This window comes from Diospyros lotus, chromosome 8, assembly GCF_014633365.1.
Source record: "Diospyros lotus cultivar Yz01 chromosome 8, ASM1463336v1, whole genome shotgun sequence".
Classification (NCBI taxonomy): Eukaryota; Viridiplantae; Streptophyta; class Magnoliopsida; order Ericales; family Ebenaceae; genus Diospyros; species Diospyros lotus.
Window position 1 is genome coordinate 14,734,382 of NC_068345.1, and position 27,201 is coordinate 14,761,582.

Below are 27,201 nucleotides of genomic sequence, written 5' to 3' on the forward strand. Positions count from 1 at the left end.
TAAGTATTTGTGCCATTTGTTCAGTAAATGTTCCCACTATATTTGAAAGACTCTTGAAATTGTTCATTCTGATTTCAATGGATTTTAATGAATTTTGTGATGTCTGACGGTCAGTTGGTGTAGTGAAGGAAGGTTGTTCACGTTTGTTGGGGGCCATGGGAAAGGAAACAAATGGCAAGGGGGGAAGGCCAAGGAGTGATGTAATAAATTAAGTGAATGCTGAGAAGACTCAAACTGAAACTTAAATGTAGACAAGAAACCTACTAGGATGCACAAATAGGATTAAGAAATTTAAATTAAATGGCAATATCAATAACAAAAAATAATGCATGAGATGCAACAAATAGGTGATGAGACTTTGACTAGAAGTATGTGCAGTAAAGGCACTTGAGTTATTCAAAATAAAAATCAAATAGGAACAGGGTCTCAAGAAAGATGAACCTTGTTCTAAGTTCAAGAAAAGTACAAGAGTAGAAAAGATAACATCAAGGGTGACCTATCAGAAAGGGTCATCTAGCTTGTCCAGTATTATGGAGAACAAAGTTAGACTGCAGTTGTTGTCAAGATGAATTTTCACCTATTAACCTGGAACTTTAGGGTGCTGAAAGAGTCTGAATAAAAGATTGGTAGTTAAAACTTTGTTAAAAAAATTGGAATTGACAGCTCATTTGTCATCAGGAAACTAAATTGAAGCAAGATTGGAAGTGTTTGGCTGGACTTGGGCACTGTTGGCACTACACATCATATTATGTTGGCTTGGACACAATATTAGGTTGGCTTGGGGTTCTAATATCCAGAAAAAATTGATGTTTCTGTGGGCAATTTCTCCATATCATGTGGATACAAGGATGTGAAGGCAGTTGGATTAAAATAATTCTCTACTAAATCTGTGCAAGATTGGAGGCCAAAACACAACATTGTAAGTCGTAACAATTAAATTAATCAACCAGCTTCACAAACCAAATTTCTATCTAACACAGCAATTTTGTGATGCAAATCTGTGTACACATAATACCTAATTGAGAAAGGAATGAGGAGTAATTAGACAACTTCCTTAATGTCATTTGCAATAGTCATCAGTAGAGTCAACAGATTCCAATGTGAGAGAAGGTTACCATAATGAATGATTCGCCAAAATAGAAAATGAAATACCTGCTTAAAATTCCCATGAACCAAAGCAATTGTCCAGATAGTATTCTTGCACCTTGATCGAATTGCTTGTGTCAGGAAAGCATTCCAGACAAACATATTTTCATATGGCATCCCTTCTTCACCCACAGACAACACATTTTTTTGCAAACTTTGCATTATAGGATATGTGTAGCTATAGAAAAAGTCTTTTGTCAAATCTACACTCGATAAAAGCTTCTTGTACCTGCAGTTTTGGGATATCTATAATAAGACAAAACAAGATTTTCCTAACATTGAATCCAACAACCTAGAAAACAGACAAGTGTGTTAAATGATTGATGCGAAGAAGATCAGATATATGCATGTGATTCAAATTTTAAATATAGATATATTTTCCAATACAAACTAGAAACATAATAAAGTTACTTAGGCTCAGTTTGTTTAGACATAAAATGTTTTATAGTAATTAGTAAAAGACTTACTTATTTCCGGTATTTGGATGGAAAAAAAAAATAATGTAAACTATTTTTCAAGCAAAAACATTTTACATCAAAATATAAAATCACTTCCCTAAAAATTTTGATAAACAATAATAAAATATTACTAATGTGACGAGGAATCACACCTACACAGACAAAATATAGTCATATTTTTTAGTGGTTGATTGTTTTATCTAAATATTTTATGTAAATATAAAATAAAATGAAAAAAAATAGATAAAATATTTTTCAAGCAAAAACATTTTTCTAAACAATATGTTGAATATATTGTTTCGACGTAAACATTTTACATACAAATGCAAAACTATCATTTATATGAATTGGAGGCCTTTTTTTGAAATTTTTCAAAATGCAAGCAAAAAGAAGCTATAAGAGAATGCACAGAGGAGGATATGTGTGGTAATGTTGGAATAATCCCCAGCTCCGAAACACTCAATCACACTCAAAAATCACAACCGAAACACTCCCTGAATCACTCACTCGAAACACACACAAGACTTTCGATTAATCATAGAACAGATCAACAACCAAACAATCAAGAACACCAAGAATTTTATCCTGGTTCGGCCTTTTGCAAGACCTACATCCAGACTGCCCTTAGGCGCTTTTATCTTCACTATCTTGAATGAACTTGGAAAGGATTACATGCACTAATCTATCTCTCCAGCCTTATACACAGAACTGCTGAGAGTTTTCCCTATCAAACTACAAAGATATAACCTCTAAGTATTTCAGTAGAAACCAGCGCATACTCCTCTATTTCTTTTCTTCCCAAGACAGAATAAAAGCCCCCCCTTAAAGCTAACACCCGACCTCTATTTATAAAACATAGAGGCGGTAACAGAATGCTATCAAAACAATCTATCGGCAGTTACAACTAACTGACCGATTAACAAACTTGCTAACTAACCATTCTAGAAACAAACCTTCTAGAATAAAACAAGTGATGTACAAAAAACTTAACAGCAGAAAGACAAAACCGACTCCCTCAAGATATACAAGCTAATCTAATACAAGTGATTTACAACAGGTAATAATGATACATGGAGGACATTTTAAGAATCTATAAGAGAATGCACAAATAAGAACTAGCATTCTAGTATTACCACAAGCAAAAACAAGGATAAGCAAAAGAAAGTATATGATGCATATTATAAAATGATCATATTAAGCAACATTCCACGGAACAAGGACATCATCTCAAAATTTATAAAGCTGATGTCTTGCCGGAGAGTAGACACAATCAAGTTCCCAAGCGCTTATGGTATTTAACTCCCTCTAAAGGACATGTCAGTTGGTCCTCTCAAAACTTAAATTAGTGATGTCAACCCTATCAAGCTCCTGTTGGAAAATCTTAAAATATAATGGCCACAGAATGAAGAAAAAATCTACAGTATGCAAATCTCATAATTAAGAAGTCAACATTTCAGTAACTTCTTTGGAACAAATCACCATTTTGCCAATGAAATTAACCATCTCCGAAAAGCATTGGACCATTAATTATTAAACCAATTTGGATGGATATGATGTCAATATATAAATTTCTTTAACAAAACAAACACCAGGTGAAACATCAGTTTGGATATCAATCAAAAAATTTAAAAAAAAAAAATTGAAAACTATGCGTAACTAAAGTTAGCAATAGAACATTAAAAGGTCGTAGAAAGTACCTCAGTTCAGTTTTGGAATGCGCAACATCAGTTTGAATTGAGGCATGCGGAATTGTAATTAACTGGCTCTCATCTATACTGTAAATCGCATGACCACATATACATCCGATTTGCCGACGTTTTGTCACCAAAATGAGGTAATACGACTCCAAAAATTTAATACATCCTACAAGATTAATGAAACCTCAAAATTATGGGCCAAAAGAAGAAGACCCCAAACTAACGCATGGAAGTGATTGAAACTGACCGGCAATGCCATAACCCTTGGCCACAAATGTAAGTCCCCCGGTGGCCCGATTGCCTTCAGCAATTCGCTGGAGCAAACTCTTGACTTCCTGAGATGAATAAACAACTGGGTCTTCGCTGATGTTCAAATCAGAAGGCTCCATGCGGTCGATCTTCAAAACCCGGTAGAATATCTTGTTCCGATCGCTCCCAATTAGGTAAAATCTCTACGAGACGAACAAAAGCAAGCCAAAATTAAAACCAAAGGAAAAAAAAAAAAAAAAAAAAGCATGCCAAGAATCCAAACAGAAAAGTGAAATTGGGGGGTTTACCGCTTTGGTCTCATAGAGCCTGAATTTCTCGAGGGAGTAGGAGATGTGATCGGACTCGGCATCGTTGGTTGGGTGAATTTTGGCGGAAGGCTGGGCGAACGGCAGTAGGCTGGAGGAACTGAGTTTGGAATTCTCCGATTTCGCCATGGCATCTGAAGCATCGCTCCGATGGAGAGACGAGCCTTTGATCATCATCGTGTTTGTGAAAGAAATTCTAGGGCTTATATACTGACTCGGCTTCCGACGATAGAGCCCCGCCAGCCGGTGATTTGTCAGGAAATATTATTATATTTAATAGAAGGGTAAATAACATTTAACATCCCTAAACTTTACCTTCCTTACTTTACTTTAAATTGTCTCACCATAATCATTCAAATTTTAATTTTATTTTAATTTGATCCCCCCATTTAATTTCTTCAACCCCTCCTTAACAAACAAACAAGTGTCATGTGATGCAAAAAAACAAACCCTACTTTTTTGTTAACCTTTTTCTCCATTTACCAAAAGTGTTGTTATGAACCTTAATTTAGTGTTATTGTTAATGCCAACCAAGTGTTGTAGTCAATTTTTTATTATTATTAGTCACATAATTATACTTTCTTACAAAATAGAAAGATCAAATGTCTCAAAAGTTTATGTTTAAATTTTCATATCTTGATAAATGAATTTCTTACTCATGTATGAAGTAAATTTTTTTTGAATTAAAGGAGAATTGTTTTGAGACATGTTTTCTCTTACTCATGCAAAAAGTAAATTTATTTTGAATTAAAGGAGAATTGATTTTAGACATGTTTTCTTGTTTTAATAATTTATGTCTCAAAAACTTATATTTGAATTTTGAAATCTTGAATTAAAGGAGAATTATTTTTAAACATATTTTCTCTTACTTATGCAAAAAGTAAATTTATTTTGAAATAAAAGAGAATTATTTTTAGACATATTTTCTTATTTTAATCATTTATGTCTCAAAAGCTTATATTTGAATTTTCAACTCTTGATTTCTCATGTAAAAAGTAAATTTATTTTGAATTAAAAGTGATAAATGTTTTCTTATTGTTTGAGAAAGCCTAAACTTTTTTTGAATTTTAAACTTCATATTAACCTTTTCTTTAGTTAATAGTGTGTTTGAAAGATGTATTTATATGGGATAAGTATAGAGGTTCAAGGTTGAGAACGAACTTGGTAGAGAATTCAAACAAGAGTGAGAAGGTTCGAAGTGTTGGAAGTGTACTGACTGGTGAAATTCTCTACCGTTGGTGACTTGTTTATAATTATTTCTGGTTGTAAGTTTGTTATTTTTACTCATTTGTTGTGTGAGGGGATTATTTTTTGTAGTAGTATGCTAGTGGTTCTTACTTAAGCAATGGATTATATGTTGGTTCTAGCTCCAATTAAAAGTTAGTGTTGATTCTCCCTAGTAGAATCTCAAGCTAAATCTTAAAAAAGAGGATTAGGCTCTTTAGAGTCGAACCTCTATAAATTTCTCTTGTTCTTTGTGGTTGTGTGATTTTATTGTTATTAGTTTTACTGCAATCACTACATATTAAAATTATAAATTTAATTATTTTTAAAAGAGTTAAAAATTATTAATTAATTTTTAAAAAACCCAATTCACCCCTCTTGTGTATTTTTCTGGGCAATAACTCCCTACTTGGATGACCAGTTCACCCCTGCAAATGTAAGGGTCAGTTTATGCCCAAGTCACACCGAAACCCTTTGTTGGATGTGTGCTAGTCTATCTCAACGAAGGTGATGCAAGACTATTGGTATGCTCTTACAAATGACAATGATTGTCTCCTAACCAAGGGACCGACAAGATATAGAAGGGAGAATGAAGAAGCGATTGACAGAGCAAGAAAAAGAAAAGAAGACAAAAAGGAAAGCTTTGACCAACTAGTTTCTTAAGCACTCAAAAAGTCTTTCTTCTCTTATCTTTTATCTTCCACCCATCTCCCTTCATTTAATGAATTTGCAAAATGCATCATTAAAGCTGTAATAGAGCATTAAATGATCTATTGCTGAATACGAAAGAAGATAGAAACACGTGGGTGAAAAACCCGCTTGCAAAACTGTTGATCATTGGCAGCAGTCGGTCAATCGTTTTGGCATATCTCGACACAAACTATCAACAATTCAAAAGGAATAGTCGATTGTTTCATGTCTTCCATTCCAACTTTCGATTTCTTATATCAATGCCCACTATTAACTCTTAATTGCCATTCCATTAACTCTTAATGGAATCAATACGTTCCATTAACTCTTAATGGCATGCCGCTTAGCTCTTAATGGTACCCATTAACTCTTAATGGCCTCCTACTGTTAACTTGTAGGAGTTCATTAATCTCTTTGTTAACTCTTAACAATATCCATCTTCATTAACTCCTTAATGATGAAGAATATAATAACAACTATGTATCACTAATCCAATGGTCATTCTCAATATACGTATAACCTTCTAAGTTTATAGCCATGTAGCAATCAGGACACGTCAAACTCTTTGATGCCGACCAAACACTTTGATCTACTATGAGGATCTCTCTATCTCACTAAAGCACTTTAAAGGATTTTGAATGTCCTTTAGTATATATTTAGGACAATCCTAATGGCAGTGAAGTCAATACATCTTGTAAACTTATTTGGGCTTTCGATTTGGAACTCCTTTCGACATTGAAATCTTTTTTCCGATCATGCGCACTTTAGGGAAAGCAACCTATATATGCTCCTACGATGAGCATTATTTTTTGGAATGGTGTGACTGTATGCCTTAAGGTTTTTGCACCTTTAGAGAAGATGCTTCAAATTGTTGATGCATATAGAAAGTCTTCTATGGGTTTTTTATGTGGAGAGATTAAGCAGGCAAAGGAAGATATTAAAGAGGCCCTAAATAATCTTAAGAACAACTATCAACCTGTTATGGGGATTATTGAAGCAAGGGTGAAAGATAGGTTAGATACTCCACTGCATTTTGTAGCTTACCTTTTGAATCCCTATTACTTTTTCAAGGATATGGATATGCAACTTGATCATGAAGTGATGGACGGGTTTTTTAATTGTGTGGAGATGTTTTATGATGGTAAATTGCAAGACCATGTTATAAATGCTGAGTTACCAAAATATACTCATAAAGAGGGAGCTTTTGGAAAACCGTCGGTAGCTCAAGAATGTGCAAAAAATGATAACAATTATATTCTAGGTATAAAATTCCTTTAATCATTTCTATTGTATATTGGTGTATAAATTTGTTTACTTTATAATTGTTTGACCTATGTAGTTTTATGGTGGATGACTTATGGATATCAAACTCTAAACTTGCAACGAATGGTGAGAATGATTATCTTGTTAACCAGTAGTTCATCTGGTTGTGAAAGAAATTGGAGCACTTTTGAAGGGGTTAGTGTTTATTTTAATTTTTTTTTAATATTTTAACTTCATTATCTTTATGAATTATATTTATTTAATATCAATTAGTTATCCTTATTTACTTATCATTTATATTGATATTGCTTTTATTTTATTTATGTAGATACATACGAAAAAAAAGAAATAGATTAGACGTGAATCGATTGAAGAATCTAGTCTATGTCCAATTTAATGAGAAATTAAAGAACAAGCAAAAAAGGGAGAAGGAAATGAATGTTGATGTGCTACTTGCTAGTGATGTTAGTAATGCACAAGGATGGATTGTTGATGGAAGAGATGATGAAGAAGTTGAGCTTGGTACGAGGCTCACTTGGGAAGTGGTTGGTGAAGCATTCGGAGCATATGAGATTCTTTAACCTCAAAGAAGTTCTAGGATGAGAGAGTTTCATGAAGATGATTTTCAATTAGACGAAAAAGGTGAGTAAGGAATCAATGAATTTGATTTTGAGTCCGATGAAGATCGTGTGTTAGAAGAATATGGAAAGAAAGAAGTCCAATTAGTTAGATTTTTCGAATATGGTTTATGTTACATTATTTCTGCTTCTGTCTTCTTGAACCTAGAAGTAATCTAAGAGTTTGTTTTCTCATACTTAATTTCATTATTTCATTTATTTTTTCAACTTTGATTTATTTGAAAATGACATCAAATTGCATCAAAAAGTTAAAAAAAAATAGCATTTTTCTTAGGCTCCACCTAGACGCTAAGCCCTAAGCTCCAGTTTGACATCCAATTAGCGCCTAGCATGTTTTAGAACACTAATTGCAATGGTAAGAAGAATGGTGGAATAATACTAGCATTGATAGATTTACACTACATGCATAGTTGATTAATAATTATGGAACATAAACGTAAAGCTCTACAATACTATTTGTTTGCTATCTTCACCAATCATGTTGTTCCACGTGGAAAATGCTAGTATATGTTCTTTAGTATAGCTCCACGGTTCTACTTCCGTATTCAATTTTATATTAAAACATGTCATCAACATAACAAGATATACTTTTTAGTAAATAAATAAAGAAACATATAAGGGTATTCATATTTATTTGTTTCTTTTAAACATTAAGTTTAGTTATATTCAATATTAATATTAGAGGGAAGGGTTTATGAAGGGAAGAAGAAAACTAGAATAAGGATGACAATAGGTATTGTCTATCAGTGATGTATGGAAGCATTGAGAGGGTATTGTTTTAGCGTTTTCGTAACATTCTTTATCTCGAAATGTCAAAAATACTAACAAACTATTTCTAAATAGTTTTCATAATTTTGAAAAGGTTTCGGGGATGTTTCGCAATATTGAAAAAAAAAATTAGAAAAGTGTTTTCGATTTGGAAACACATTTTTATTTTGCAACCATATTAGAGACGGAAGCAATTCCATTTCTATTGTCTCGGCAATCATGTGATAGAAAGAAACAACTTATATTTATATTTACTTGAATGGATGATGGAATTTATGTTTACCTTTGATTGAATAATTATTTTTTATAATTTTTTATATTAAAAATTATATTTACAAAAAATTCCTATATATTTTTTTATTTACGCATTTCTTCACGTCTTTATTTCTTACTTTTAAAAAAAAAATACTATTTTTTCATTTTCGTTTTGTATCGTATCTGTTTTATGTCTCCATTTATGTACAACTTAGTTTCCCATTTACCTATTGTTGTTAGCAAACTACAACAAATTGAATTTGTATGTAGGAGAACCTTGGCAAACAGTCGGTAGGGCTAGGAGAGACGTAAGAGCAAGGAGTCACTGGAGGAGATCAACAACTGGGGGCTTAACCCATTATCTAAGGAAGCAAAGGAAGAGGGTATTGGAGAGGTAAGGGTGCCTTAAATGGATCTTCGGATGGTGCCTATAGGGTCCGCAGATAAGTCTTCCGAGAGGTCTGCAAGACAAAAGATAGTTAGAAGGCATGTGAGGATTTCTTTCGCGCCGACCCTCCATTTTCGAAGTGAGTATAGGTCATGAAGAAGTGGAAATGCAATAAAATGTAGCATGCTTGGGTGCATTGAATGAATGAGATCTCGGGGGCACTATGAGAAGGTGCAAGGCTGAGCAGTAAGAGTGAGCTATATAGGTAGACCCTTCAGGTGAGTGTCACAGAAGAGTAGAGAGAAAAGTTCTATGGTTGGAATGGCTTACTAAAAGTTAAGCGCTTGACGGGTATTTATAAAGGTCGATCGTGACTGGGAAACGTGATTGGCAAGTGGTACACAGATTGTAACATCCCGCATCGAGCGATAGGAAAGACCGGAACAACTTACTCTGATGGACCTACTCGAACTTCCCAGGGTTCACCCATCCTTGAGCTTTCCCAGCTCAAGCATGCTTAACCTGGGAGTTCTTTACCTACATTCAGCCCAAAAGGTATCCAACTGGTATTGTTTCCTTCCCTACTTATCCTCGATATATACTACCATTCTCTAGGCTCTTAGATTATTACACAGATGCGGGGAGCCCATGACTCTCTTGCTGCATCCCAAATTTTCTGTAATATCTCAAATTTTCTAAAGAGCTCAAGAGTAATTTTAACTTGGGCCATAGGTAAAATTATCAAAAGATTTGGGACTTAAGTATAATTTCTTACTGTTACCAGTACCGAATCGACTGTAGGGAATGTCGTGGAATGTAAATGTCTAAGGAAATTGATATGGTATTCACGAGTATTTCGAGATGCGATTTATGAAACTGAAAACGATTAAATCGGAGATAGTTTGGGTACAGTTGTGTTTTAGGCTGAAAAATCGAATGGTCGAAGGGGACCTTTGTGAAGCTGATAAGACCCTAGGGGTGGTCTAGTTTTGCGAGTGAGGCAACCCTGAGGTGTTTTCAAGTTGACAAAAGGTCCCATGCAGGCGCAGGGACGAAATTGGCCTTTATTGAGTAAATGCTGGTTAGTAATTTTGAAGAAATCGAGATTTTGGATGGCTTCGTGATAATTAATTGAGACTTGGAGGGTCCAAGTCCAAATAATAATTTCTTAAGTGGAATTTAAGAGATTTTGAAGTGTAAATAATGAGAAATTTTGAGGGCAGATGTGGAATATATATATATGTATGTATGTCATGGGGTCCAAGTTCGCAACAATGTGTGTGGCCAAATTAATTAGAAAATATCTTTCTCCATTTGAGCATTTGGTAGAATCAGAGAAGTAGAGAGAGAGAAAGGTCAAATGAGAGATCTGAAGAGAGCTTGGAGATGGCTGATCGTGGTGGCCGGAGGTAGCGGCGACAGCTTGAAGCAGCAACGGCCAGCGGCGAGGGCAACGCTGGTTGGAGCGACTAGCAACAGGTCTACCATGGTGGTTGCGACGCTGGGCGGTGTTGCGAGCAAACGAGGTGGCCGACGATGGTTGCGGCGAGAACCGATTGAGGAGGCTCTTGAGGCGGTGGCCAAAGGCGGTAGCAGCATCCGGTGACGGTGATCGAGTGTGGGCTTGTGCATGGGAGGCTCATGATAGAGGACGCGGAGGCGTTGGCCGGTGGCGGCAGTTGTAGGGCCGGTGGTGTCGGCTGGCGGAGCTAGGCAGCATCGGCTGGCATGTTCGTGCGTTAGAAGAGGAAGTAGGGGAGGAAGAAGAAAGAAAAAAAAAAGAAAGAAGAAAAAAAAAGAAAAAGAAAAGAAAGGAAAAAGAAAAAAGAAAAAGTAAAAAAGTAGGGAAAATATGAAAAAATCTTCAAAAATTCTAGAAATTAATTTGGGGTTAGAGTAGCATGCCTAGAGCCAAAAAATTGATTGGACACACATTTTGAGGTCAAAACACACATATTGAGGAAGCTTGAGAAGCTAAGTCAAGGTGAGTAAAATTTTTTAAAAAATTTCAGAAAATTAGAAAAAATATTTTATGAATTGTTATAGAGAAATATTTAGTTTGAATTTATTGAGGAAAAATATGAAGAAATAGAGGAAAATTATGAGAAATTTAGGAAAAATAAGATATTGATATCCTTGGATAAATATGATGGCCCGGGTATGTTGAGGTTCCGAATTGAGCACGTTAGAAGCCTGACACGAGAATCAAAATATTTTGATATACATTCAAGGTAAGTGGTTCGACCCAAAACCCAATTTTAAGTAAATGATTTTATCATGTTGTCATGCCTTGCTGTGAATTTGTCATGTGGATTGCATTTACATGCTATGATGAAATGTGCATATGTACACGATAATATTATTGATCATGCATTCGTATAAGGATTTGAGAGTACGGGTCGAGATCGCTACTATTCCAAGGGTGCACCCATACACCTAGGCATGTTGTAGGAAGCCAGAAAAAATGGGGAATAGCATTAAGGTACGGTCGACTCAAACCAAAATGAAAAGGAAAAGGACATTTTGCATCCATGCACGAAATATGTTTATTGTACCCTTATTTAGAAAATTCATCATTTAACTTGAGCTTTGTCCCTAGAATATTCAAACGTTCTGATGGAGATTGTAGCAGAAACAAGGATGAATGAGGCAATGAAATGGCACTTAGTAAAGTGCATGATATATTGATTGAATGTTATGTAGCCCATGTATTTAAGTTCTGCTACTTTTAATTCTGAACTTTTTGAATGATAATGATGTAAAACCTTATTTATGGTTAATGTTAAAGTTAAGGTTTGATTCTAACTTCCGCATTTGATGCTTATGATGATTATCTTTCGAGATAAATGTATGAAAATTTTGGGATGGATATAAGGAATGATATGGTTTAGCATTAGTTTTGAAAGAAAAAATTTATTATCCTAGAATTGTCCTAAGTTATAACACGCCCAACAAAGTGGGTTGTTACAATCTTGGGGTTAGGCACGCTTGGAGAGACCTAGGTTATAAACCCCCATCTTGGGGAAAGGTCCTCGGGAGGAAGGAGAGCCTTCGAAGGTTGGCCTTATTGCTATGAGGTGACAATGGGTGAGATCTTGGGGGTTATGGGGTGATCTGGGGGGTCACCAAAGACTTGATTGGATGCTTACATGGATGCCCAAGAGGGTTATCCATGGGTACTCATGAATGAGGAGGTCGTGGCATAGTACATGGCGTGGCAAGGCACGAGGCATGGCGTGAGAAGGCATGCAAGTGTGTCGGTCGAAGGATGTGGTGATGTGGTGCACATAAGCGCGGAAGGCATGGTCGCGAATGATCGCATGGACATGAGTGTGTGGCAACATGTGGCATTATGAATGAGAGAGGGTGTGCGAAAGATTTTTTCTCGCGCGGGTGTGCGACATGCTACAGATGGCTAGTAGTGGATCACTTTAGAAGCAAAAAGGTGTGCGCGAATGGTCTACAGATGGCTGGCCAAGGATGTAGAAGAGTGCGAGTGGAAGGGCTACGACATGAATTCAAAATTATATAAAGTAACTACCAAATGTTCAAAATTATAGAATTATATAAAGCTAGAACATTATAGAATAAAAAATTTGAAGTCATGAAGCTGAAGCCAAGGATAGACTAGGAATTCAAATAAAGCAGCTAAAGCAAGAACACGACCCATGTTTAAAAATAGTGTTCCACAAAAGGATAATGTTTCAAGAATATATGGATAAGTTTCTCTATGAAGACCAGAATGCACATGACTGGAAAGGATTTTCTAATGTCAGAAGGAGTTCCGAAATGTCATCTCAATCATACCATACTAGATCTTGGCATAACTATCAAGTTTTGTAAGTTTGATCAATCCATGACTCTTACTTAATTGAGATGTTAGTAAGTAAAGGGAATATAGTACACGAGAATCAAAAGCCCTAATAGGCTTACTTGAAGTATGACTTCATTATTGATATGATTGTTATGATATAATACTAGTTGTTACTCAGGACCTCTCAAGATACATTAAGGAGAATGAGAGATTCTCGTTATAGATCAAGGTGTTTGATCAACGTCAAAGTATTTGACGTGTCTCGATTGCTACTTAGTGGTGAACCTAGAAGGTCACACATATATTCGAGTGTAGTGGTAGATTAGTGATATAATGTTATAATTAATTATTGATTATCATTAAGAGTTAATGATGACATCATTAAGAGTTAAAGGAATAGAATTAATTAATCGGAGTAATTGTGAAGAGTTAATAGGCATGCCGTTAAGAGTTAACGGGGGCCTTGATTTTATTAAGAGATAATGAAAAAGTTATCAAGAGTTAATGGCGAGTCTAGATGCATTTTATAGAAAGTTGGGACAAGGGAATATTGGCAGTCGACTAGCCTTGGAAGCAGTCGACCAAACCTTGACTAAATCGATCGACTGGTTCAGAATTAGTCGATCAATCCTTTTTGACTTGGTGTAAATCGGTTGACCATTTCTTACAGTGAGGGTCGCGTTTGGGAACGGTCTCTTGTTGTTTTTGTAACGGAATGGAGCGACCGTGTGCTAGAGAAAGATGAGAGGAAGGACGACATCTAGATGGCATGCCTCTCATTCTCTCTTATTTTTCCCTTCTTTCTCCTAGTTGGTCTGTCCACTTTGGTGTGTGGGTGAGGGCTAGGGTTGGATATTTAAGAGAAAATGAAGAAAAGCGTTTAAGCTCTTGCTGCCTTTGTTACTATTGCTCTCTCTCGGGTGTTAGCATTCTTTATCTTTTAGATTCCAAAACTCCTCATCTCTTCTTACTCCCCATTGCTCTTTGTTTCTAATTGCTATTATAACAATTCCATTCCAAACAACAATGAGATTGTTTGGAATAGGATTCTTATATTCTCTTGAACCAATTTATAGCCACATCACCTGCAAGAAGCTTAGTTAGCAGATAAGTTTCTTGCAGACTTTTCCCATTGCTTGGAGCATAAATTGACTAGGGCCCTTGTGCAAGCGAGGGTCGGGCTAGTCATCCGATTTTTCATTCGGATTAGTTGGTGATTGTTCGGGGGCTATTTTTGGGAGCTTTTAATGAGGACAAAAGTTGTCTCGGGCATATTTCAACATCTTCATCTTCAACAAAATCCTTTAGCGAGGTATAACATCTAAACGCCCTATGGATAGTTTCAGTTTTTGTTACATATGGTTGTTAGATACCGAGTTTTGCAAAGTGATCTTATTTTTTTCTACTACTTATTTTATGTTGTTTTCAAAAAAAATTTGAAAACTGGCTAAAGCCCTTACATAAACCACCAAATGTTGGCATTTCCTTTCATCTTTCGTGCGTGGGTTTGTGACAGGCTGTGGGTGGCAATTAGCAGATGGCTATGGGTGTGGAACGGTGCACATGAAAGATGACTGCCCATGGAAGGATGGCGGCAGGTGCGGAGGTTGCGAATGGGTAGTACGATTGCATGAGGCTTCTGGAAGCATGACAACGTGGAAAAGTCTTTTGCACAGTCACAAGAGGCTTCTGCGTGAGAGGCTGTGCCCCTTTGCACAACCAAAGACCCTTGCACAAGGTTGCTTCCCCTTCCCCCTCTTATTTATAGGAGGGCCCAGCTTGCTGCGCCTTTGCCCTTTTTTTCTTTTTATTATTATTTATTTATTTTAAGTTGGTTTTGGCCTTGGCTTATGGCTTTGGGAGAAGGTGTCCAACGAATGCTCGTCTGACCATAGGCACATTTCATGAGGGCCTTCCTGGGGACTTCTCTGGGGGAATTGTTTCGAAGGCCAAGTTACAACACCTATTAACCATTATAATAGGATTGATTTTTGACAGCGATTTATTTTGGTATTTGGAAGCAATTGGAATTGCCGCTAAAACTCTTACCGACAACTCCACAATTGCCAAAAAAATCTTAAGTCAAGAAAGGTTTTGGTGATAATTAAAAAGAATTGTCAGTAAATACAACAAAAATTGTAGCCAAAAATCTTATCTAAGGTGGCAATAAATTGTGCCTATTAAATTGCACAATTTAATAGGCACAATTTATATGAAGTAACTACCAAATGTTCAAAATTACATAATTATACAAAGCTAGACATTATAGAATTAAAAATTTGAAGTCATGAAGTTGAAGCCAAAGATACGAGTAGGAATTCAAATAAAGCAGTTAAAGCAAGAACATGACCCATGTTTGAAATTAGTGTTTCACAAAAGGATAATGTTTCAAGAATATATGGATAAGTTGCTCCTCAAAGACCAAGTGGATGGACATGCATTAATTGTGAAATAACTGATAAACTTGCAATGCACCACTATTAATCCTATACCGGACATCCATGGATGTTTGTCTCCCAAGATGCAACACTTCTTCCAAGAATTAGTATAGCACAATACTAACCTTGTCAAGTGAAACCAACCTTGATTGTACTCTTCTTGATCGGAGGAAAGAGATTAAAATCTCTTGTACTTGGATGTAATAGAGGATTATGGGAGTATATTGGAGGAGGAACATATGAAAATAATAAACTTGAATTGATTTTGGATTATAGAAATAGAATTGGAGGGGTCCTATTTATAGTTTCCAAGTGTCCAATTGTATATTGTTTTGTCCAGATTCACCTATCTTCATATTGCATCTTTTTAGATTTGGGTGCAACCAAGCGGTCCAAATTGCACCATTTCGTCAAAGTCCGCATCCTTTACCATGTACATTTCACATTCGAATGGACGTGTCCCTTCACCCGCACCTTGTATGAATGGTTATGTCCTCTCGGCACCCCACTGTATAGAGGCATGCCACGTACGCGCCTCCTAGATGCCTCTACCACATCATTGCCATGTTGGTTGGTTGCCACGTCATCGAGCCACTCAACTATGCATTTTTGGAGCATTTTCCCCAAAAATTGGATTGGGAGTTGACTCCCAAAATCCATAATCAACTCCCTGCATCCTTAGTCGACTATGGAAAAAATGAGAGCCTATTACGCAGAGTCAATCTAATCAAGAGCCATTTTTGAACAGTCGACTCCCACTCGATGACAATCGACTTCAACTTTCTAGAAGTCAACTTTAGTGACTAGAACGCACCATAGGACGTTTTTCAATGCGAGATTATTTTCCCATATTAAAGGACACATAATAACTTGGAGACTCTTCCAATTCATATGTTTAAGACCCATTAATTCCAACATAGCCTGCATCATTTTGAGCCATGAGCAGCTACGATAACCTAGGTCTAGCCTTTTATGCGAGATCCATACTAGATCAAACCATTTTCATGATTGCTTGCACCCTTTCAAGTGACTATCATCCCTAATGACTCCTAGACCAAATCTGGTGACCCTCAGCTCTTGCTGTCTGTAGGTAATGGATGACAGATCCAGCGACTCTTGACTTCATATCTAATTTATTACTAATATTTTTTCTTTTTCCAACATTATGAATTTAATTAATGTTGAACATAAATTCAAAAAATCAAACACATTTTCAGTTTTCACTTTCATTTTCTTGAGAATTCACAACAAAATCAAACAATGTTTTCAAATTTCATTTTCCTCAATAGAAATGAAAATTAATGAATTGGAAAGAAAACAACATATTGGAATATAATGAACATTTTTGACAGAGTTTTGAATTGATTCCTAAGGAAGACAAAAATATCTTATCATTTCCCTTAAATCTTTACATATGCATAATTAAGATTCTAAATGAGATAGCAAATCAGAAATACAAATAAAATAAAAATAGTGAGGGACATTTGCTAAGAACAAACCGTTAGAATATCAAAGTAGAAACATAACATGAAGCTTTCTCTTCTGATGAAGAAATTGAGGAATGATTTGAATTGACTATACCTTGTTTAGAAAATGCAGTGTCAGTTGTTCAAAAAAAATTAGTGACAGAGATGTTATCAAATTCTCTAGGGTCATTCTCTGCTTGAAAATAGTCTTCGACTTCACTGCCTACAAATAGTTAAAGAGGAACAAACAAAACAAATTCTTCCAAGTTCTAGTAATTGCTAATGTAAAGAAGATAAAATAAAAGAGTTTCCTTTTTCTGGTTCTATGCAACCAAGCTGCCACCACGATTAATCCTTCGCATGCTTCTCATACTTTTTAAGGGTTGAATCAATCTTTTCCAGTAGGATCTTGGAATTTGTCCCTAGCTGTTGAAAGTGTAAGACCCTACTAATTTAACAGAATGGGAAGTGAGATAGGGAGATGGGTTGGAGATGGCCTAATGTTTAACGATGAGTTGTCCAGTTATAGTTATGTGTACTTGTTGAAGTACAAGTCTAAAGCTCTTGAAAAGTTTAAGTCACTTAAGGTTAAAGTAGAAAACCAAGACATGAAAGAGTATTAGGATACTTTGATCAAATCAAGGTGTTGAATACTTGGGTATTGAATTTAATGATTACCTCAGGACTAGGGGTAAAATATCTCAATTGTTTCCTTTCGCCACACCACAACTAAATGGGGTTTCTAAGTGTAGAAACTGAACGCTATTGAACATGATACGCTTAATGATTTGTTATATCGAGTTGCCAATTTCTTTATGGGATATGCTCTTTCCATAGTTATATATCTCTTGTTCAGGGCACCGACCGAATTTATCGAGATGATGCCATATGAGATATGGTATAGGTAACAACATAGTCTTAAGTGTGTTAAGATTTGAAGTTGTCTAAATAAATAGGTTAGAGTCCCAATCTAACAAAGGTAGTTTTGTGGGGTATCCTAAAGATTGTTTAGGGTATTATTCCTAGTTCCTAGTGATCAAGATCGTTGATTAGTAGATATGTCATATTCCTGATAAAAGGGTTTATATAGGAATGTGTTATTCAATGAAAAGTAGAAAATGAGGAGGTGTCCTCAGAACCACAGATCAAACCTAGTTCAAAAGCCAATCCTAATCCAATTGGTCCAAGTAATGTCATCACACAAGGACCTTGTAGATATGGTAGAGTATTTCATACTCAAGAATAATAAGGATCAGTTGTGGAGAAGATACAAGAAGTGTTCCTGTATAGAGATAATGATCAGTTGACTGATCCTACCAGTTATGAGAAGGTGATATGTGATATCGATTTCAAGAAATAGCATGAAGCTATTTATTCCAACCAAGTCTGGACTCTAGTGGATCTACTTGAAGGAATGGTTCCTATAGATGGCATGTGGATCTACAATAGGAAGATTGGTACTAACGAGAAAGTGCAAATATTTAAAGCACGACTAATGATGAAAAGGTATCATCAAGGGCAAGTAGTTGTCTATGATGAAAATCAAGATTGTGTTCTTGAATGATTCATGAAACAACCGTGAGTCTTTTAATCATTAGATTGTAATAAAGTGTGCAAACTTAAAAGATCCGTGCTTGGCCTTAAGGGATTTTCAAGATCTTGGAATAATGGGTTTTGGTATTAAGATCAAAGAGTTTAGTTTTTATTAGAAATCCGGATGAATCTTGTGTATACAAGAAGGTTAGTGGGAGTGCTCGAGCCTTTCTTACCTTGTGTATGGATAATATTCTTTTTATGGGAATCAATGTTAGCATGTTGATGTCAAAGTATGGATGTCCAATAAATTCTCCATGAAAGATTTGAGAAAGGTTATCTATGTCTTGGGAATCCACACTTATGGAAATAAAGTGAGGACACTAATAGGTCTTTACAAAGCCTGTGCATAGAGAAATTGCTAAAGGGATTTACCATGGAAAATTCCAAGAAGGGCTTCATGCTCGTTCGGTATGGAATTCTACTTTCTAAAGAGATGTCTCCCATGGACACTTAATAAGGGAATGCACAAAGAAAATAGAAGTTTCTTAAGATTGAAGCGCCAAAAAGCATAGAGGGTCCTAAGGGTATCATATGTTTTTCCTATGGCCAACCGAGATATATTTTTAGAAAGTTCCCAAAGAAGACTATACCAAGCAAGTCAAAGGAGAAAGTGTTAAGACCCTACTGATTTGACATATGATACAGGTTACTTTGTATGTTCTTGGTATATTAGTTTATGTGTTAAGTGATTTAGATGACACACACTGTTATGTCTTACACATTGGTCGTGAGGTTGGGTTAAAGATCCATGAACTGGAATATAGATTGATGATGGCTACTTTACTGGGTTATTTCAATTGTAGTAGGAGATGTGATTTAAGTGTAAGGTGACCATAGGGACAAAGGAGCTTGGAGTAGATTCATCAGTGTTGAAGCTTTAGGACTTTGATCTTATCCTTTTATCCGTGTATCATGTGACTGTTGACTTTCATAGGTAAGCACCATGAAGGGGATTGCATTGCAATGGTATGAAGAATGGTGGAATAATACTAGCATTGATAGATGCATGCTGGTTCATTAATAATTATGGAACATAAACGTGAAGCTCTACAATAGTATTTGTTTGCTATCTTCACTAATCATGTTGTTCCACGTGGAAAATGCTAGTATATGTTCTCTAGTATAGCTCCACGGTTCTACTTCTACATTCAATTTTATATTAAAACATGTCATCAATAAATAAGATATACTTTTTAGTAAATAAATAAAGAAACATATAAGGGTATTCATATTTATTTGTTTTTTTTTTTATTAAACATTAAGTTTAGGTATATTCAACATTAATGTTGGAGGGGAGGGTTTATGAAGGAAAGAAAAGGACCAGAATACTTTTTGTCTATGGCTAATGTATGGAAGCACAGAAAAGGAATTGTTTCAGCATTTTCGTAACATTTTTTTTATCCTGAAATGTTAAAAAATACTAAAAAAAAAAAAACGTTTCCAAACAGTTTTTATAATTTTGAAACATTGGATGCTTCCCAGTATTGAAAAAATATTTAAAAAGTGTTTCCAATTTGGAAGCATATTTCTATTCTACAACCACGTTAGAGATAAAGCAATTCCATCTATGATGTCCCGACAATCACGTGAGAAATAAAAATAACTTGTATTTATATTTACTTGAATGGATGATAGAATTTATATTTATATTTGATTGAATAATTATTTTTTATAATTTTCTATATTAAAAATTATATTTATAAAAAAATCTCTTTATTTTTTTATTTACGCATTTCTTTACGTCTTTGTTTCTTATTTTAAAAAAAATGCTATTTTTCCATTTTCATTTTGTATTGTATCTATTTTATATCTCAATTTTTGTGCAACTTAGTTGCCCATTTACCTATTGTTGTTGTCAGACTATAACAATTGAATTTGTATATTGGAGAACCTTGGCAAATAGTCGGCAGGGCTAGGAGAGACGTAAGAGCAGGGAGTCATTGAAGGAGATCAGTAATTGAGGGCTCGACCTATTGTCCGAAAAAGCAAAGGAAAATAGCACTGGAGAGGCAGGGGTGTCTCAATTGGGTCTCCGAATCATGCCTATAGTGTCCATGGATGAGTCTTCTAAAAGGTCTGCAAGACAGAAGACAATTAGAAGGCACGTGAGAATTTCTCCCGCATGGGGCCCTCCATTGCCTAAGTCAGTATAGGTCATGAAGAAATAGAAATGCAGTAAAATGCAGCATGCTCGGGTGTATTGCATGGATGAGATTCCGGGGGCATTATGAGAAGGTGCATGGGTGAGCAATGAGAGTGAGCTGTATACGTAGACCCTTCGGGTGAGTGACATGGAAGGGTAGAGAGAGAAAAGTTTTATGGTTGGAATGGCTTGTTAGAAGTCAAGGGGTTAACAAGTATTTTATAGAGGTCGATTGTGACTGGGACACGTGATTGGCATGTGACATGCAAATGCATGCGCATGACTCACCTGCTACATCCATTGGTCTCAGGGTTAGGTACACATGGAGGGACCTAGGCAAGAACCTCCCTTCCCGACGGGGAAAAGTCTTTGGGAGGAAGGAGAACCTTTGGAGGCTGGTTTATCACCATGAGGCAACAAAGGGTGAGTTCTTGTGGGTCTTTGGGTGATCTAGGAGTTCATCGGAGACTTGACTAGATGCTTACATGGATGCTTGTGATGGTCATCTATGGGTACTCGTGAAGAAAGAGGTCATGGCACAATGTGTAGCGTAGCAAGGCACGAGGCATGGCGTAAGGAGGCACGCGGGTGCATCAGCCAAATGACATGTAACATATGGCACGCATAGCCATAGAAGGCATGGTCGCGGGTGGCTGCATGGGTGCAAGTGCGCGGCGGCATGTGGCATTGTGCGTGTGACTGGATGCGTGAAAGACTTTTTCACTCTCGGGTGTGCAGTAGGCTGTAGATGGCTGGCAGTGGATGATTGCGAGAGTGGAAGAGTGTGCACAAATGGTCTGTGGATGGCTAGCCAAGGACGCATAAGAGTGCGTGTGTAAGGGTTGCAGCAGGTGTGGAGGTTATGAGTGGCTAGCGCGGCCACAAAAGGCTTTCGGAAGTGAGGCTATGCGGAAGAGCCTTCCGTACGACTGCAGAAGGCTTTTGAGTGAGGAGTTGCACCCCCTCGCATGGCCAAAAGACCTTTGTGCAGGGGTGCTTCCCTCTCCATTTCCTATTTATAAGAGGGCCCTGCTTGCCGCGCCTTTTCCCATTTTTTTCTTTTTATATTTATTATTATGATTTTATTTTAATTTGGTTTTGGCCTTGGCTTTTGGCTTTGGAAAGAGGTGTCTTGATGAATGCTCATCTAGCCACGGGCACATTTCACCAGGGTTTTCCTGAGGACTTTTCCAGGCCAACTATTTCGAAGGCTAAGTTACAACACCCATTAATCATTACAATAGGATTGGTTTTTGGCTGCATTTTATTTTGGTATTTGGCAACTATTAAAATTAGGTTGGCAATGATTTGGTTTGGTTTCAATTTTTTCTAAAACCATAATCAAATCAAACTTAAAGTACTAAAACTAGAACCAAAACATCACCCATTGGTTTTAAAAATTAAAAACTATAATCAAATCATTCAGTTTCGGTTCGATTTCGGTTTTAATCATGATTTTTTTAGTTTGATTCATATTAACAAACAAAGACAAACTCTTGCAAGTAGCATTCATAAAAAATTTTGATAACTCCACAACAAACAAAGACAAACTCTAATAAAGTTACATTTTTCTTGCATAAAGTTACAAATTAACTTCAAACTTTTTGAATATAATTATTTGATTGATAAAAATAAAATAATTTAAGATTAAATTTTATTTTTATTTGTTAATTAATTTATAAATGTTAAATATTTTATATATTTGTAATGCATTAGTTAAAATACTTGTAAAAAAATGCATTAGTCAATATATATATTATGTGTATATATAATATATTAATATAAATAAATATTATATATATATATGTATATTCGGTTCGGTTTGGTTTGATTACTCACACATTCGGTTCAGGTTTTGGTTTAAGTTTAGTAAAAATCATAACCAAACCATACCCATTGAAACAGTGTTCGATTTTTTCCCAAACCAAACCATTACCCAGTCAAATAATTTTTAACTGCGTTGACCTATTTGGTTTCTATTCGATTCTCCACGATTTCGGTTGCAATTGCCATCCCTAATTGAAATTGTTGCTAAAACTCTTACCAACTCTTCCAAAATTGCCATAAAATTTGAAGTCAATAAAGGTTTTGGCGATAATTAAAAAGAATTGCCAGTAAATATAACAAAAATTATCGCAAAAAATCTTATCTAAAGTGGAAATAAATTGTGCCAATTAAATTGGACAATTTATATAAAGTAACTACCAAATGTTTAAAATTATAGAATTATATAAAGCTAGAACATTATAGAATTAAAAATTCGAAGTCATGAAGCTGAAGCCAAAGATAGTAAAGCATGTAAAGCAAGAACATGACCCATGTTTGAAAATAGTGTTCCACAAAAGGATAATATTTCAAGAATATATGGATAAGTTGCTCCTTGGAGAGCAGGTTGATGGATATGCATTAACCATGAAATAACTAATAAACCAGCGATGCACCACTATGAATCCTATACCGAACATCCATTGTCGGGCCATTCAAGTTAGTGAATATGCAGAACACAGTGTGATGCAAATTAGATCATTCAAATAAAATAGTAAGGAAGACAGCAATACAAATAAACAAAAGCAACATGACACACACACCTAACCTGAGCTTCTTCCACCCACAACCGCCAGTCGGCACCTAGCAACAACTCCGGCAACCACCAACCTCGACAACCCCAAAGTTGAGCAGCTCTGACAACCAAACCTGGCCATTTCTGTAACAAAAACGACCAAATTTGGGAGGTTTAGGCTCAGGACAGCAGATCCAACAAACCTTCCAATTAAAGTGCACTTTAGTGACTAGAGTGCACCATAAGATGCTTTTTAATATGAGATTATTTTCCCATATTAAAGAACACTTTACAACTTGAAAACTCTTCCAATTCACATGTTTAAGACCCATTAATTCCAACACAGCCTGCAACATTTTGAGCCACGAGCAGCTACGATAACCTAGATCCAGCCTTTTACGCGAGATCCATTCCAAATCAGACCATTTTCACGACTGCCCACACCCTTCCTTTCAAGTGACTATTATCCCTAGTGCATCCTAGACCAGATTTGGTGACCCTTAGCTCCTGCTATTCGCAGGCAATGGATGACAAATCCAGCGACTCTTGACTTCATATCTAATTTATTCTAATAATTGTGATGTTTGAATTTTGTTGGTCTACCAATAATTTTTCTTTTGCCCACATATCATGAATTTAACGTTGAACATAAATTTAGAAAATCAAACGCATTTTTAGTTTTCACTTTCATTTTCTTGAGAATTCACCAAAAAAATCAAACAATGTTTTCAAATTTCATTTTCCTCAATAGAAATGAAAATTAATGAATTGGAAAGAAAATGACACATCTGAATAGAATGAAATTTTTTGACAACGTTTTGAAACGATTCCTAAGGAAGACAAAAATATCTTATCATTTCCCTTAAATCTTTACATATGCACAATTAAGATTCAAAATAAGATAGCAAATAAAAAATAAAAACAATGAGGGACATTTGCTAAGAACAAACGGTCAGAATATCAAGGTAGAAACATAACATGAAGCTCACTCTCGTGATGAAGAAATTCAGGAATGAATTGAATTGATTATACCTTGTTTAGAGAACGCAGTGTCAGTTGTTCAAAAACATTTGGTGACAAAGAGATGTTACCAAATTCTCTAGGGCCATTCTCTGCTTGAAAATAGTCTCCCACTTCACTGTCTACAAACAGTTAAAAGAGGAATAAGCAAAACAAATTCATCCAAGTGCTAGTAATTGCTAATATAAAGAAGACAAAATAAAAGTGTTGCCTTTCTCTGGCTCTAGGCAACCAAGCTGCCCCCACGATTAGTCCTTGGCATGCATCTCATACTTTTTAAGGCCCGTATGATCAGCTTTCTCCAGCAGGATCTTGGAATCTGTCCCTAGCTGTTGAGCAGAGCTGGGACGAGGCAATAGAGAGATGGGAAAGAGGAGAACGTAGCCCCGGTCAACTTAATTATTCAAAACACATCTAAATGTGTTGAACATAAAGAGTGCATCTACATATGACAGATAACTAAAGGCAAAAGGTAGAAAATTTCTAAAATTTCCCTCAAAACACACTCTCTCATAATGTACCTTCCAGGCAGGTTAATCATGTGGCAAACTTTCATTCGCACAACTTGGGGTGCTGATGATAGAAACCAAATTACATCACCCTACAAATATCCTCCACTTCCTGTTGTCAACCGTTCATGACAAACTGAACAGTGGTCTTAACTGTCCTCTTCTTGAAGCTAATTTAACGAATGACAAGATAAACACAATCAAGGTTTCTTTTAAGCTTAATAAGCCGGCCCCCAGATTGATGAACTGAACTAAATTTTCCACACACTCTTTTTCTGCTCCTTTTATCTCTATTTCTTCAAAAGAGAAGTTGATAAGAATGAATTATTAGATGAACTGAACCCCTAATTAAGAACACTGATAAAGAAAAAAGCCCAAGCAACATTCCATTCCACAGTAGAAATAGAAAAATAAGTTAAAAAAATATGCTAAGCCAAAAATTGTAATAGATATCTTCACATCGAAAAGAGTAAAAAGACCTAGTGGTGAAACAAGATTTCTGTGAAATAATAGAAGGGGGTTAGGAAAATAAAAGTAAAGTAAACTTGTAATAGATGTAAGAAGAAACAGATGACTGTCGATGATGTTAACGATGAGCATGCAGGGACAACGAAGACAGCGGGCGGAGGTTGTGGTTGATGTTACAGAGGCATTGCTGAAGAGAGAGAGAGAGAGAGAGAGAGAGAGTGAGAATTAATGCTGATGCATACAAAACCCTCACTGGAGTCAGACGTGAATCCATGCAACAGAGAAGTTGGGCTCATAAACAAAATAAAAATAGTATTTTGAACCCGACGTGAATCGAACACGCAACCTTCTGATCTGGAGTCAGACGCGCTACCATTGCGCCACGGATCCTTGCTGAAATTAGTGGTGAACAAATTTATTATTATAGGATTTCTGTAAACTACGGTAAATTGCCTTTACACCCCTGTGGTTTCAGTCATTCTCCTGAAGACCCCTGCACGGTTTTAAAATGATTCTTATGGTTTCATTTTTTGGCCGCTGCAATCCTTAAATGCACGTTTTGCCCCGTCTAAACTCACACCTAAATTAAACCATTTTAAAAGTTGAAGAGTAAATTTAAACCCAAAAAAATTTATAAGGCTAAATTGGTGAAAATAGAAAATTTTTCCTCAACTCATATCTCTTTTGACCACTTAATTTAAAAGCAATAATTAATACAAATGAGCATTTCATTTATATATTTTTCTTTTTATAAGAACCAAATTTAATTATGAAATTAATATAAATCATATGATTCAATGGTGACTATATATATAGAAAAAGTTACGAGTCAATTATTTTAGTGATAAAAAATAGTTTCAAAACATATAGAGTTTGATGATATGATAAAAGAAACTCTATTTGAAACACCTTTTCATTTAAATGTGTTTTCATGTCATAATTTAGAGATTTTTTTTAAAAACCTTTTTCTTTTTTTAAAAGTTTTCCCATAAAGGCTCTTCACCAGTTTTTAATTACGAATTAAATCTTATTTTCAAAACATTCATTTGTTTGATCTTTTATTTTTATTATTTATTTTTTTCAAATTTATTTAAGATTATTTTTCTAATTGATGTTTAAGCTGATTTATTGCTAGTAGCCTCATCTTTTGAACTAAAATCTTGTTCTTGATTTAGTTTACCAAGGTAAGGTATTTGTGTGTACTCTCATTTTCATAGATTGAATCTAATTTAATTTATTACTCATATTAAGGAGTCTAAATTTTTAATTTGTTCTGAAATACTAAATTTAAAGAAATGACTATTTGAGTATTACAACCATAAATCTTTAAAAACCCTTAAAATAAATTTTTATGTCATTATAACTCAATATATGAACGTAAAAGTCGTCTATTTTTACCAAAATAAAATTATGTGTCTTTAATGAAAAGTTACTTCGCACAACAAATTTAACATGCTTGTTAGATTTTGATATCATCGTAACAAAGCCTATACAAGCATACTCATAGTATCTATAAAACATGGCATCTTGTAAAATAATAATGAACTTTTAAAACATGGCATGGCATGTAAAAACCCATTCTGATATCACCATAATGAACTTATTATTAATAATATTGAAATTTTAAACTTTTTCTGATATCAAAAGAGTTGTTTATAACTTGTATTAAGGAGTCTAACTTTTTCTTAAAGCATAATTGTTGTTGCCTAATTACTATAATTAAATTTATTTATTTTGAGAATAGCTAGAATAAAGTCACTTGAGGAACTGAGAGGGCTGCCGAAGGCCAACAAAGATTGGGGTTCGACTTGTGGATTGAGAGTGATAAGGCTTCGAGGTCCCCAAAGGGTCTCAGGAGTCTTCGGGGAAGATTGACCTTAGGGGTCTTCGGGGAGAAGCCTTCGAAAGAGTTTGAAAGGTCTTTGAATGACTGTCTTTGGGGGATTTTGAGGAACTGTTAACAAGGTCTTAGATGTCTCAAGGTCTTTCAGGTACACTTTATGGAATCTGCAACACTAAAGTAGTTAGAAGGCACGAAAGGATCTTCTCCACGTAGAGAATGCTTATATTTACAAGGATAAGACA

The 27,201-nt window shown here is 35.5% G+C and overlaps 1 protein-coding gene and 1 non-coding gene across 3 annotated transcripts in view; both read right to left on the reverse strand.

Moving 5' to 3' along the window:
- LOC127807412 (phosphatidylinositol-3-phosphatase SAC1) overlaps positions 1 to 4,073 on the reverse strand; it is a 65,608-nt gene extending 61,535 nt beyond the window's left edge. The window contains exons 1-4 of one of the 2 annotated variants that reach the window (XM_052345241.1): positions 3,859 to 4,073; positions 3,549 to 3,753; positions 3,302 to 3,467; positions 1,153 to 1,375 (exon numbers count right to left, since the gene is read on the reverse strand). In XM_052345241.1, the coding sequence (XP_052201201.1) occupies positions 1,153 to 1,375; positions 3,302 to 3,467; positions 3,549 to 3,753; positions 3,859 to 4,053 (789 nt within the window). In that variant the 5' untranslated portion in view covers positions 4,054 to 4,073. The remainder of the gene's footprint in view (positions 1 to 1,152; positions 1,376 to 3,301; positions 3,468 to 3,548; positions 3,754 to 3,858) is intronic. The other variant, XM_052345242.1, reaches the window with a different exon arrangement.
- A 21,361-nt stretch (positions 4,074 to 25,434) lies between these two features.
- TRNAW-CCA (transfer RNA tryptophan (anticodon CCA)) lies at positions 25,435 to 25,506 on the reverse strand. Its single transcript has one exon. It is a non-coding gene; the product is annotated as a tRNA-Trp (tRNA).
- Positions 25,507 to 27,201: the final 1,695 nt, after the last annotated feature.